Genomic DNA, 14,679 nt, shown 5'->3' on the forward strand with positions numbered 1-14,679 from the left:
ATATGTCAAATACTGTTGAATGAGTCTCTGACAAAAGGACATCAGAAAATTTCTCTTGCAGCTCTTGCTGGCTAGAGCTAGATGTTGTCCTAGCATAATCAGCAGTCTCTGAGAATCAGATTGCAAGCCATTTAACCTTCAATTGTGCCTGTGTAACAGAAATAGGTTTAGTACTCACTCAATATTCTCCAGATGGAACAGGAGTTGCAAGGCGACCTATCTTTATAAACGTGTCTAGAAGCAAGTTGCCTTCAGGCAACTTCCATCATGTCCTACGTTCTTGACTTTTATTTTTGCAACTTCTTATGAGAGTTGCCATTAACACTTTCCTGCAGAAGTCCAAGAAGGACACACTCAGCAAAATAGGCAAGAGTGACCCAAAATGCACCAGGGATAGGTTTAATGAAGAGAAATAAGTAGTATGTGAAGTTAGAACTATCAGAATCTGAAATTATTGTATCTAACTAGCAAAACTTTAAGAGACTAGCATTATGTAACTTTAAACTTTATTCCGACATTACACTTTTGCGTTTACTAAAGCATCAACTATTATGAATAGAATCCAGTGCATTTATCCAATGTCATATATATATATAAAACATATACACACACACAGACAGGAACTCGTGATTAGAAAATTCACCCCTCCCACTTTTCCGCAAATTTTAGTGGTCAAAAGCAACCTTTCAACCAATGAACTACATTTCCCATCATGCCTTGGCATCGCCCCCGTTGCTTTATTCCTCTTCCGGTTTGGTTCGTTGCCTAGAGCTCCTCTAAGCCGGAAGTCGCTCGCAGAACTTGCGTAGAGCCGCTTTATTAACGGCTAGGCTAGAGGATCTCAGTCCAGCGGGTGCTAGGTAAAAAGTCAGCAGTTGCTCATCGGCCATGGCGCTGAACAGGAACCATTCGGAGGGAGGCGGCGTCATTATCAATAACAGCGAAAGGTACTGGGGGCGGCATTTGCGGCTCGTGGGGGTCCGGTCTGAGCATACTGCGTCAGCGGCTCTTCCCCCTCTGCTCCCCGGCTCCTGATTCCCGGGGCCCCGCCCTTTCGCAGGTGCCCCGCCTCCAGGGGCGGAGAGAGAAAGTTCCTCGTCGCCGTCCGTCCCGATCTCTTCTCTTCTTGCTTTTTCTATGTCTCGTTTGATCCTTGCTATCATAAATAGTCTTTAGCGTACTATCATCTTTTTGTTATGCTGCAATATGGTCATTTTCCTGGCTGAGGGCATAATAAGATGAAAACAAAATTAGCTACCTAACAGTGGAAAAACGACTTAAGAATTGTGTGTAATAGAACTTGTCCTGAGCGTAACATATTTTCCTAAATATCCCCAGCTTGTAAAATTTGGTAAAGAGCGTTTCTTTTTTGCTTCCAAGGACTTTAATTTATTGCCACATTTCCCATGAAGATACTTTGAAATAAATAAGATTTCTTCCTTATTCCCTTTAACATAGCAGGATGATATTGCTAGTGATAAATATCAATAATATAGATACCTTTTTTCCATTGTTGTCAGTATGCTCAAATCTGAGCAGTTGGCAAGTCAATAGATGCAAGCCAGCTCAAGAATCAGCTTAAAAATCACAGTTTCCACTCACTCTTTGGAGAAAGAAGTTGGAAAGAATACCAGTTGGGGCAAACAAGGACAGAGTTGGGAGAATAAATAGTAAAATTCAGAAAACAAATGAGAATAAAAGTTGGAACATTGACAGTGGATGTAGGTGGCAATACTCCATTTGTAAATGTAACATTAAGGGGAACAGGAATTACAGGTAGTCCTCGACTTACATCAGTTCATTTAGTGATCATTTAAAGTTACACCGGCCCTGAAAAAAGTGACTTATGACCATTTTTCACACTTATGACCATTGCAGCATCGCCATGGTCATGTGATTTACATTTGGATGCTTAACTGGTTCATATTTATGACTCTTGCAGTGTCCTGGGGTCAGGTGATCAACTTTTGTTATCTTCTGACCAACAAGGTCAATGGAGAAGCCAGTTTCACTTAACAACAGAATTACTAATTTAACAACTGCAGTGATTTACTTAACAAGCATGGCAAGAAAATTGTAAAAACTCACTTAATAAATTTCTCACTTAGCATCATAAATCTTGGGCTCAATCGTGTTGCTAAGTCAAGGACTACCTGTACAGAATATATAACATTCCATATTTCAGATTTGGAAAGTTGCCACAGGTAAATAATCCAAATTACTTAGTGATTTCTCCTTTATTCCAGCCTTTCATAGCTACTTCTTATATATTTATAACTTTATTTATTCTACTTATATATTGTTGAATCAGCACAGACTCGTCGAATTTTATAAAACAATCAACAAATACATCCATAACAGAAAAATTCCATATTTATGCAAATAAATTTAAACAACCAATATACAAACAAAAGTATAAATTATGATAAATAAATGCAACAAATCCAAACAAAATCAAATAAATTAATAGCAACAATTAATAACTCAAAATAATATAACTAAAGATGGAAATTTTGGCAAAGTTTCAATTTTGGTAGCTTCCTAAAGGTCAGAATAGATGAAAGAAGCTTTAAATCAAAGGGGAGGGTATTTCATAAGGTTGCATCATCAACTGAGAAACTGTGACACTTGGCTTCCATTCCCTTTTCTTCACAAAATAAGATAATTTCTCTACTTCTACATGCTTCAGTGGCTTTTTACATTCCATATGGCATTTGTTGAATTTTCCCAAGGACTTAAATTGATACTGGGTTTTTATCTCCTCAGATTAAAAATTAAATCCCAGTACTACTTTTGTTATTTGCAGTTTATATATTGAGAATGTTAATGTTGGAAAGAATATCCTCAAAAAGAGCATCATATATATTTCCACAATAGGAAAGAACTTATGCCATAAGTGTCTTCTAATAATTTTGTCCAGTACAAACTATCAAAAGGCTTCTTGATGTCATATTATGAAATAATATAATCTACCACCATGCCAACTCTTCTCATCTGACTAGGCTTTTGCCATTTCTTGTTCTTCCTTTGTCAAAAAAGCAGTTGCATTTAGAAGTGGCAGAGTATATTGAAATCCCTCACATTACAAAGTTTTCTATATTTGTTTCTTCCCTGGAAGCAGTGAAAGAGAGCATATAAAAATAAAAATATGACTTCAGCATTAAAAGATAATAAATCCTCAGGCTGAGGTCTGATTTTAACACCATTAAGCAAAGATTATAGAGTGATGGTACACGAAGAGAGTACCAGTTTTATTTCCGCAGAGCTTAGGAACATATACTGAGAAAGGCTGATAGGAACTTTTTTCTGTCAATCCTGTGGAAAAGTAGAAGACTAGGAGAACTGACAACTTGTCTCAGTTCGGGATGCACAAAATACATGCATTGAAATAACAGTCCTATCCAAGTGGCAGATGGAATAGTTTGATATTGCTGCTACAGTATTAAAACTGGGTGGAATAAATAAAGTAGTCATTTTACTGAATTATGCCATTTCATATATAGTAGCTTTAGCTGTGTTAAGAATACTGCCTTTGGCAACACTCATGCTGAGTAAAGTTGGCTCATTTTTTTGGTGATGGTTTTCATGTTCATGTTTTTCAACAAAACGGGTTGCTGACAACCTCACTGATAATCATTGTGTGCCTGTTTGTATTTATTAATTTACAGGTTGCATTTGTTGAACTATTGTGCCAGTGGTGTTAAAGCTTATATTATCTGTCTTAGATGTAAAAGAATTTCTAGGAAGTAAATCTTAGTATCTGTTGTCTATTTTCTTTGAATATAGCATCTTGATGAATTACGAGCACATTGAAATGACATTCCATGATATGGAACATATGCCAGAGGCATTTAAAGGGACCAAGAAAGGCAGTGTCTTCATGACTCCATATCGAGTAAGTCAGCAATGTGTATTTGTTTACATGCACGCTTGGAAAGAGAAAAAGATCCTAAAACTCCTGATAGTTCTCTCTTTCTATCTATACCTTCTGTATTCTGGTTTAACTATATTGATGTGGGAGAATACATATCAATGTAGTCCCTTCTGTTAAAAACTGGGTTATTGCATTTAATCTTTGTATTAATGTGACTGACATTTGGAATTAGCATTTTTATGCTTGGTAAGCCCAAAAGCCAAATGAAAAGGAGCATAAAATGAGTTGAACTGTAAAATAGGAGCGGCAAAGGTGGTAACTGTAAGGCTGGCCTTGTCCTTTCTTCTCCTTTTCTGCCCCATAATTTGAAGTTCAGATCTTCTAGGCAACATGAAGCAATGGCTGAGGGCTTACAAAAAAGATTTGGGCTTGTAACAGATGGCATGATTTTGCAGTGCCCTTATCCCTTGAAGCTTTATGATGAGTTGAGTTTTCATTTCCAGTGGCTAGTTTGAGAATTTTCAGTTGAAGTATGGAGCAGTACTAGAATTATGTTGGTGGAACAAACTGAAGCTAGTAAAAAGAGATGATGGAATAGCTGAATTGCTTCAGTAACTTGAAAGTACATGGGCAGTGGGTATTTCAAACACTTTGGATAAGAGCCCTGGTGGCATAGTGGTTAAGCACAATATTGCAGGCAAACTCTGCTCACAGCCAGAAGTTCACCCTGATGGGGCTCAAGGTTGACTCAACCTTCCATCCTTCCCAGGTTGGTAAAATGAGGACCCAGATTGTAGGGAGCAATATGCAAATAATGCTTCAACATTGTAAACTGCCCAGAGAGTGCTATAAAGCAGAGGTCCCCAACCTTTTGAGCACCAGGGACCGGTTCCGTGGAGAGAGGTTTTTCTGTGGAGCGGAGGGGTTGTGGTTTCATGTACTGCCTGCATCTTGCAGATGGGGTTTTGCTTATTTGCACAGCCCGATTTCTGGCATGCTGCAGCCCGGTGCCAGTCCATGGACCGGGGGCTGGAGACCCCTGCTATAAAGCACTATGGGACAGTATATAAGCCTAAATGCTATTGCTATTGCTATTTGATGAATACTGTACATCAACTGAGCATCTTGACAATTTAAAAGCTATCTAGAAATAGATTAATATTGCTGCTTCATAGTATCAATCAAATAAATTGTTGGTTCCTATTTTCCTAAGGTTTTGGAAGCATTAATTGAAACATTAGTTACATTATTTGAGATTATTTAGTTAGTGTGTAGCAATGAAATCTAGTGTTTTGTTTTTCTGATTCTAAGCATTAAAAATCTGTACTCATTTTGCCTGCAGGTTATTTTTGTATCTAAGGGAAAAGATGCAATGCAGTCTTTCATGATGCCCTTTTATTTAATGAAAGAATGTGAAATTAAGCAACCCGTGTTTGGAGCAAATTACATCAAAGGTGTCGTAAAAGCAGAGGCAGGAGGTAAGTACCCCTATGTTTTTGGCGTTTGATTTATGCTGTTCTTACAAAAATCAATCCACAAATTATTGGGATTATTCTGCTCCGTCATCTTTGCAATGAACTCTGAATTCATCTTAATTTACTTACAAAAAAATAACAAATGAGTTGTGAGTACTTCAATTACTTTATGCTAGTGAAATGTTTAGAATCATTATGCATTGTAATAACATGTGGGTGATATATTCAGAGGGTGAACATAGAGAACATGGAGGGTGAACATGCTGTGGACATAGTATACTTGGACTTCAGTAAGGTATTTGACAAAGTAGAGCATAACTTACTTCTTGGTAAGATAGAAAAATGTGGGATAGACAGCATCACCACCAGATGGATTCATATTCTCAATGGAACTACATGGATGTGTGTAGTGGGGTACCCCAAGTTTCTGTCTTAGACCCAGTATTCTTCAACATCTTCATAAACTATTTAGATGAGGATATAGAAGAGGAACGCATCACATTTGCAGGCAACATCAAGCTAGGAGGAATAGCCAATACTTTAGAAGATAGGCTCAAGAGCTAGAAAGATCCTGATTTGAACCCTGTGCCCTATCCAAAAAAATGCAGATAACTAGTGAGAAAATTAAGGTTTTATACTTAGGCAACAAAAATCAAATGCACAGGTATAGAATAGATTGTCCCTGGCTCAACAGTAGTAATTGTGAGAGAGACCTCGGAGTCCTAGTGGACACTCACTTAAATATGAGCCAGCAGTGTGCTGCAGCTACCAAAAAAGCCAGTAGAGTCCTAGGCTGCATCAACAGAGGGATAGTATCAAGGTCATGTGAAGTGTTAGTATCACTATATATTGCCTTGGTAAGATCACACTTGGAATAATGCATCCAGTTCTGGTCATCATGATACAAAAAGGTGTGGAGAGTCTAGAAAGAATGCAGAGAAGAACAACTATGATTAGGGGTCTGTAGGCTAAAACATATGAACGGTTGCAGGAACTGGGTACATCTAGTCTAACAAAGAAAGGGACTAGAGGTAGTATGATAGCAGGCTTCCAAAATTTGAGAGGCTGCTACAAAGAAGAGGGGGACAATCTATTTCCAAAGCACCTGAGAGCAAGACAGGAAGTAATGGATGGAAAGTTATCAAAGAGAGAAGCAACCTAGAACTAAGGAGAAATTTCCTGACAGTGAGAACAATTAATCAGTGAAGCAGCTTGCCTTCCGAAGTTCTGGGTGCTCCATCATTAGAGGATTTTAAGAAGAGGTTGGAGAGTGATTTGTCTGGAATGCTATAGGGTCTTCTGTTTGGGCAAGGGGTTTGGCTGGAAGACATCCCTTCCAACTCTATTATTCTGAATATTTGTCTTGATACTTATAATGAAAGACCAAATAAGCATGTTTGTCTCAACAGTCATGATTAAATCAAATCTTCTATGCCAGCGGCTCCCAACCTTTTCTGCACCTCGCACCCCTAGAACGCTTCTGATACATTCTCACACCCCTTTACAAAAGTTTGAAATAACGGCAACAAATTATGCATATACACTATAATTTTGAAAACTCAAGTTTTTGCACCCCCTGGAATATCGTCTCGCACCCCCAGGGGATGCGAGCACCCCTGGTTGGGAACCCCTGTTCTATGCTAAAGAAGAGAATGGTCTTCCATAGTACCTGAACTGATGGGAGGGATACCTCCAAGATCAGCAGTATTGTTCCCATTCAATTCTCTGACTCTGGTCTCATCCTGCTAATAATAATAATAATTTTGGGAAACTCCAGTGCTCCTTGCTTACACAAAGTATAAAATATGCATTCTTATTTTATATTTCAAATTTTATTATATTTTAATTTTGAATTTTTTAACATTTTTATCTTAAATCAGGTATGTCAAACTCGCGACATCACGTGATGTCGCGCGACGTATCGGAACTTTTTCCCCATTGCCAGCAATGGGGTGGGCACGGTTTCGGCGTGATGCATCTGGCCCACAGGCCAGCAGTTTGACATGCCTGTCTTAAATCGAGAATGGATTTCCCTTCCATGATCTGTTCCCCCCCTCACCCCCAAACTTCTTTGTAGACTATAGAGCTCAACTAGAAGTATTAGGAAAAAAAATCATAATACAGAGTATGGAAACTTTTTAAAGAGTTTAATAAAAACTCTAATGAAAACATCAACCACCTCACTGTCTATTTTCATTAAGTATGGTAAAGCAAGATGTCACAAAAATGGATCTCGACTTTTTTATTTCTTATAGTAAAGCTAAATCAGACACTACTTCATCTGTTTAGGTAAAATGGCTTTTGACAAGCAGCATTCTGAGATCCCACAGAGGTCAATTAATCTATAGCAGGATTCTTATCTTGGTTGCTTTTTGATGGCTTTGCAGTTCTGTTTGATTGCAAGTTTCATATTTAATTGACTTGAAGGCTCTTAAGCAGTTTTTTCCCTCTATGAAGTATGTCTTAGCAGAAGAATGGAATATGACAATGTCAATTTCTGCCATTTTATATTGTATTAAAAGAGCCGAGAGCCTTACTTCTGAGTGATGCTCAGTATCCGTATCTCAGTATCTGCTTCAAATATCCAATCTGCCAATCTGGCTGGGAGATAAAGGATCTTTTAAAGTGTCTGATTATATTGATTATATCTTTTCAGTACTTTACTTTTAGGGTGGTGTTTGGGCAATGATTTGAGGCTGGTGAGCACATTTAGAGTTTTGAAAACATACTATATGTGTATACTGTTAGAAAATGGCTACAATAGAGGTGATATGGCTACTGAAAACTGGCTGTCTATGTGTGGTTATGACTACTCATATACACCTATTTACCAGGAGGCACAATAATTCATTGTATCTTGACCCTCAGGATATTTCTTATCCCCCCAATACACTTGTACCTTTTTATGGGCAGGTAGGCAGACTTCCAAACCCAGCACTTAGCCTCAGTTACTACCCCTTTATATATGGAATACAAAGATGTTGTTAATAACAATAACAGCAGAGACTGAAGTTTTGCTTTTTGGTATGCACACTTCCCATTTAGTTTCTTTTAACTGAAATGCACATTGGATGATTGGATATGTGGATAGCCAGGGTATGTGCACATGGACCTCCATGAGTATCACATTGTTTTCCATACATAGGGGTTGAAGTCAACTATATAATTCAGAAACATACTTTTACCATGATTTTTACATGATGGATGAGGCCTAGGGATCAAAGGCTGAAACACAGCCCCCTTTTCTGGAAGTTCCCAAATTTAAAGGACTACAGCTACGTTGATGATATGTTCAGTGGTCTGTTTACAGTCCTGTAGCTCTAAATTGTTCCTATATAATCCATATATTTTTTAGCCCAGATATAATCATATTTCTTATTTAATTTCACTTCATATGGTTGCCATTCTAGATTGATTTATGGCTATCTGAAGAGTAGTTGTGAAGATGTTTTAACAAATCAAATTTGCCCTGGCTCACTCAGAACAAATTTAATCTGTGTAATGTTATTGTTTGCAAATTGTTGTTTTTCTTTCCTGGCCTTTGATGACTCTTGGAGGCACAGATCTTTTTTGTTGTTTAAAACCCATCTCCCTGTAACCTTAGTGTCACGCCACTTTGTATATATATAGTACTCAATTACACTTTTGCACTTTGCCTCAACCATTATAGAAAAAAGATTTCACTCAATTCTCCCTGCCATTAAATATTTTTTATATTTTTTTTTATAGAGATAGGAACAATTATATTCACAAATGATTAGAATCAGCTAGGTCTCAGATTTTATTATCTAAATAAAAAAAATATATTTCTGGCTCCACAATTTGAAAGTGTGTATCTGCTCTTAAAAGTAGCAACACGTAGAGAGCATGTTGGTTTAGTGATTAAATGCTGGCCTAGAAAGCAGGAAAATTCTCTGTTCTAGTCCCACCTTAGGCATGAAAGCCAGTTGGGTGATTTTGGGCTGGTTCACTTTCTCGCAGACTAACTCACCTCACTGGATTGTTGTTATGAAGAAAATACAGGAATATTAGGTCGATTCACCACCTTGAGCTATATATTGTCTAAAACAAAACGGGGGTACAAGAAGGAGGAGAAAAAGAGAACATGACCCTCATTTTCTAAAGTTGCTTTTTACTCTAAAAGGCTTAGGCTGAAACTTAACGGAAAGATGATAGAGGAGGAGCCTTATAAGGATTTCAGGAGCCTTGTAAGATAAACCTGGTAGTAGACAAACTTATTTTGCTTTTTTCACCTATCTTATCTTATTTTACTAGGTGGTTGGGAAGGATCCGCAACGTTCAAAATGACATTCTCAGCTGGAGGTGCCATTGAGTTTGGACAGCGTATGTTGCAAGTAGCATCTCAAGGTATTTATAACAGAAGTAGAACTGCTAAGGACTGGTGGGAGAGAAATCCGGGTGTGCCTTGATGAAGAGTTGAAAATGTGTTTCAGATTAGCATACGTACCTGGATTACTTAAAATAGTTGAGTGAATTAAAATAAAACTCATTACAAAATAACTGCTTATTTTGGTATTCCTATCTCAAAATTGCTCTTTTTATCACGAGAGCCCCAGTAGATACATTCACTCTTGGCTTAGCACTTACAACAGAAGTCTTATGTGTGCTGTTAATGCAGGTGGTCCTCACTTAATAGAGGCAATTCTCATTCAGTGACTATTTGAAGTTGTGATGGCCTTTAAAAAAGCTACTTACCCATCTTCAAAGTTATGACTGTGGTACCCCCTCCCCCTTTCCACTTCCATCACGTAAATTTCATTTTGTGTGCTTGGCAACCGGCTCACATTTACGATTAGTTGCAGCATCCTGTGTCCCTGTGACTGTGAAGTTGCAGTGTTTTATTTTTCTGTTTTTCAACAAAAAAACCCAGCCATTGGGTTCATTTAATGACCACATAGTTTGCTTATCAACTGTAGTGATATCATGGTTTTATAATGACCATCATAAAAATGGTTGTAAAATTGAGTCAGGTCACGTGATGACCCACTTAACAACTGCAACAACTTATGACCAAAATTCTGGGCTCAGCTATGGTCAGAAGTCAAGGACCACCTGTGTCTGTTATTCCATAAACCTATGGCTTATCAGTTGGGGGTTCTGTTTTCAGATCTCCTTTCTGCTAAGGCAGGGGTGTCAAACTGCCGGCCCATGGATTGAATGTGTCATGCGGAAGTCACCATACGTCGCAACACGTCACGTGACACAGCGAGTTTGACACCCCTGTGCTAAGGGAAGAATTATAGCCTTCCTTTTCACTCACTTTTCCAGTGAACCGCCTCCTTTCCCCTGGCCTCTCCTGCTGCCTCTGAACTCTTTCTAGTACCAAATTGATTTTCATGAGACAGAGAAAAGTTTCATTTCTCAGGTGTCCTGTTTTCCTCCACTAACTAGTTGGACTTAGGCGGTTCTGCTTGCTCTGTGTTTCTGCATTTCTACTCTGTTTTTATCTGTTAGAGCCTTTAAACGGAAGGCCAGAACTGTGTTACGCTGCTGTCAGCTTCATTTTTTGTTGCTGTACCAGGCTTCACAAATTCAGTTGTCAACATGGAAAAGGAAGTGATAGAACTAAAGAATATAGCATAACTATAGGTAGTCCTCGATTTAACAACTACAATTGAGACCACAATTTAGATTGCTAAACAAGGCAGTTGCATGCCCTTCTTTTGCCATGATTGATATGCAAATCACTGTAGTTGCTAAGTGAATCATGCAGTCATTAAGTGAATCCAGTGTTCCCCGTTTGACTTTGCTTGTCAGAAGCTAGCTGGGAAGGTTGGAAACGGTGATTACATCACCTCAGGACGCTGCAACTGTCCTAAATACATGGCAGTTGCAATGCACCCACAGGATGCTGTGACAGTCATAAGTGTAAGGATTGGTTGTAAGTCACTTTTGTGAGTGCCATTGTGACTTCAAATTACCTCTAAACGAATGGTTGTAAGTTCAGGACTATCTGTACAGGAGTGCTTGAGGAGACTCAAGACCTGTAATTACTGATATTGCTAATTGTTGATTTAATTGGCATTGTAATCTCAGTGAGCTTCATGTGTGCCATTGTCTTGTGGAAGTGGGTTCTGTCTGTTGTATTCCTGAAATGCTTCCTGTCAGTCTGATTGAATTAACTCACTCATCTTTGTTTTCTAGCTTCAAGAGGAGAAGTTCCCAATGGAGCCTATGGTTACTCATACATGCCAAATGGGGGCTATACCTTCCCACCACTTGCTACCAATGGGATGTATCCTCCTCCTCCTTCAGGATACCCTTATCCACCACCACCACCTGGTGAGTTTTGAAAGTAAACGAAGGCAACTTTTAATTCATGTTTCATTTAGAAATACGGTAGGGAAACCCAGTAAGGTTCACTTTTTCATCCTGATTTCATCCTATTTTCAATTGTCACCCAAATGGGCAACTCCCTTGTTAAGTGTGAGCAAGGCTTGTTTTGTGTAATATAAGAACTTGCTTTTAGTTATTACAAAGTTTCTACTGAGGAATATATGGTTCGCTCTCATCCCAATACTTCTCCGTACCTTTTATAGGTTGATTAAAGTTTTCAGAGCCATGTAATCACAAGGGAGCCAATCTGGATAAGCTGGAAGCGGTTATCATGGTCAGAAATAAATCTGAAATAGCTCTGATTGCAACATGAGCTATATTATGCTATAACATATCAGTTTCTGAATTCCTCTTTTTAAAAATAAATTGGGCTCTTTAAAATACCTAAAAAGGTCAGTTTGAGGACAAGCATTTCAATGATTCTGGGGTTTGACTCAGCTAATTGTTTTTGCAGTGCTTTACTCTGTCTTTTTCCATTGTCCTAGAATTGTATCCTGGTCCACCAGTGGATGGTGCTATGGGATACATGCAGCTTCCACCTCCTCCCTATCCTGGGCCTATGGAACCACCTGCTGCTGGCCCAGATCTTCCCACCACTCCAGCAGGTAAGATGCTTGCACAAAGGCCAAGATAGGACATTTTCTGAACAATGATAGAATGGCGCAAAGCCTTTGAATCAGGGTTCACATTTGCCGGAATGTTAGTATACTATCTGTTATTCCCAACCAACACATTTTGAAGGCACCAGATTGGGAAAGGCTGTGCTAGGCTTAGCAAACTGTATTAGCATTTGTTTTGTTTATAAAACCCATTTAAAAGGAAATATATTTTGGAAAGTCATTCTGTAGAGATGTAATTTTAACTCAGGTGGCTAATTTCTAACAGTGGCTCAGCTGAAGCTCTATTAATCTCCTTTGTAGGACCTCAAACTAATTTTGTTTATAAAGGAATTGCCTTTTGTTATTGCCAAGCTTTGCAAATCCAGTTCATAAAGAAAAGAAAAGGGTTTTTTTTTAACCCTATGTATCACCAACAAAAAGGCAAAACATCCAGCAAATTTCATCATACACAAACCCAGGAAGGGCTGAGTTTTCAGTAGAGATGGCAGGTGATTAATTTCTACATAGACAGAATAACAGCACAAGTTTTATTTATATGACTTTTTAAACATGTTTTTAATTGAATACAAAATAAAAATAATAAACCACACAGTTATCAAAAAGGAAGAATAAGAAAAAATATACAAGAGAAAGAAATGCATGCAGGGCATATATTCCTATGTATATATGTATATAAAGTGTGCCAAAAGCCAGGCCTCATAGACAGTTTATTATATAAATTACATTACATGCTTGAATTGGTTCCCTTTTCTCCTAAACCAGTGATGGCGAACCTATGGCACACATGTCAGAGGTGGCACTCAGAGCCCTCTCTGTGGGCACACCTGCCGCTGCCGCTGCTAGCTCGCGCAGGTCCATTACGCCATTGCTGGTGCCCGGAGCAGCAGCCCCACCCAGCACAAAGGAGGGGAAGCAGCTGGCTAGCAAGCTCGAGTAGAGGTGGTAGAACACGCCCCCATGTGCTTGCTGGCCTCTGTGTGCGGGGGCTGAGGGTGTCAGGCAGCAGCCGCCTTTGCCTCACCTTGCCCCACAGCAATGGCACCCCCACCCTACCCCCTGCCTCACCCCGCAGGACGAGCTTCCTGCCCACTGCCCCACCCACCAGAGACCCCCTGGATCTCCCCCAATCCTGCCCAGCCCCCACAGGTGTCCCCCCCATGAGCAACATCAAGGTGGCCACACCCACCATGGCCACGCCCACTCAGTCTGCCATGACCGCCGCAGCCACGCCTACCCAATGGGCCACGCCCCAACCCCAACCCCCGAGGGCACCACAATGCTGATGCAGCCCAGGCACTTTGCGATAAATAAGTGGGTTTTGGGTTGCGGTTTGGGCACTCGGTCTCTAAAAGGTTCGCCATCTCTGTCTTAAACTTATTCATTTGACACCATATTATAATCTTGTCCAACAGCACAGACTAGGAATTTTCAACAAATATTACAAATCAAAGAGGAAACTTTCACTATATAATATTTATTATTAGCAAAGAACTAGAAAGAAATTTTACAGGCAAATCCGGTATCTGGTGCTGGAGTCAGTGTTTGGCAACAGACATGTTATTGTTGTAGAGTGACAGTATGTCAGAGAGTATAATCTTCCTCTTGTGCACAAAAACCTGAGATCTGCCTGGAGAAGAAGGAAAGACTTCAGCTTTTTATCCTGCCTGTAGCTTTTAAAAATGTCTAGTTTTTTAGAATAGTAAGCGTCACAATTCTTGCAACCTATCCCTGCAGTAGGTCTGAGTTGAATACTGAGCAGGACTATATAACGAAATTTAGAAGGGTGCTCTGTTTGCTATTGGAAGTAGGTAGAAACAAGCTCTTTTTAGCTAAACAGAATAATCCTATTATGTGATTAAGGGACAGTAGGCTTTCTGTACTTACGCTGCATTTAGGGAAGAATGAGAATTGAGTTAAATACTGTAAGCGGATGACTTAAAATACGGTAAGTGGTTGCTAAAGCAATATTCCATCTTTGAAGCAAGAATTGGATGAGACAAACTGCTGCCTTGTTTTAGCCTTGTCCTTTGAATAACTTTAGAGCAGGGGTGTCAAACTCGCAACGTCACGTGATGTGTCGCAACGTATTGCAACTTTTCCCCCATTGCCGGAGCTAGGGTGGGGCACGGTTTAGGCATGACGCATCCGGCCCACGGGCCGGCAGTTTGATACCCCTGCTTTAGAAGATTTCACAGAATTTGAATAGCTGATTGCATTCCTCTAGGAAAGAACATATGGCAGCTTTGGGTGAAAATGGCAAGAGAATTACAACAGGGATTATACATTGTATTAAATAACGGTGTGATCTGTTTGGTTTGATCTAGCACAGCATACGACAATGATTTGTACATTC

At 39.3% G+C, this 14,679-nt stretch overlaps 1 protein-coding gene across 1 annotated transcript in view; it reads left to right on the top strand.

The window, feature by feature from the left end:
* Positions 1–609: 609 nt before the first annotated feature.
* The window catches only part of WBP2 (WW domain binding protein 2), an 18,201-nt gene continuing 4,131 nt past the window's right edge, over positions 610–14,679 (top strand). Inside the window, exons 1-6 of the mRNA XM_015819128.1 lie at positions 610–947; positions 3,787–3,895; positions 5,217–5,352; positions 9,625–9,717; positions 11,515–11,652; positions 12,192–12,311. Of these exons, the coding sequence (XP_015674614.1) occupies positions 889–947; positions 3,787–3,895; positions 5,217–5,352; positions 9,625–9,717; positions 11,515–11,652; positions 12,192–12,311 (655 nt within the window). The 5' untranslated portion in view covers positions 610–888. The remainder of the gene's footprint in view (positions 948–3,786; positions 3,896–5,216; positions 5,353–9,624; positions 9,718–11,514; positions 11,653–12,191; positions 12,312–14,679) is intronic.

The sequence above is a fragment of the Protobothrops mucrosquamatus genome, unplaced genomic scaffold (assembly GCF_001527695.2).
Source record: "Protobothrops mucrosquamatus isolate PMUCROS unplaced genomic scaffold, P.Mucros_1.0 scaffold_146, whole genome shotgun sequence".
Taxonomy (NCBI): domain Eukaryota; kingdom Metazoa; phylum Chordata; class Lepidosauria; order Squamata; family Viperidae; genus Protobothrops; species Protobothrops mucrosquamatus.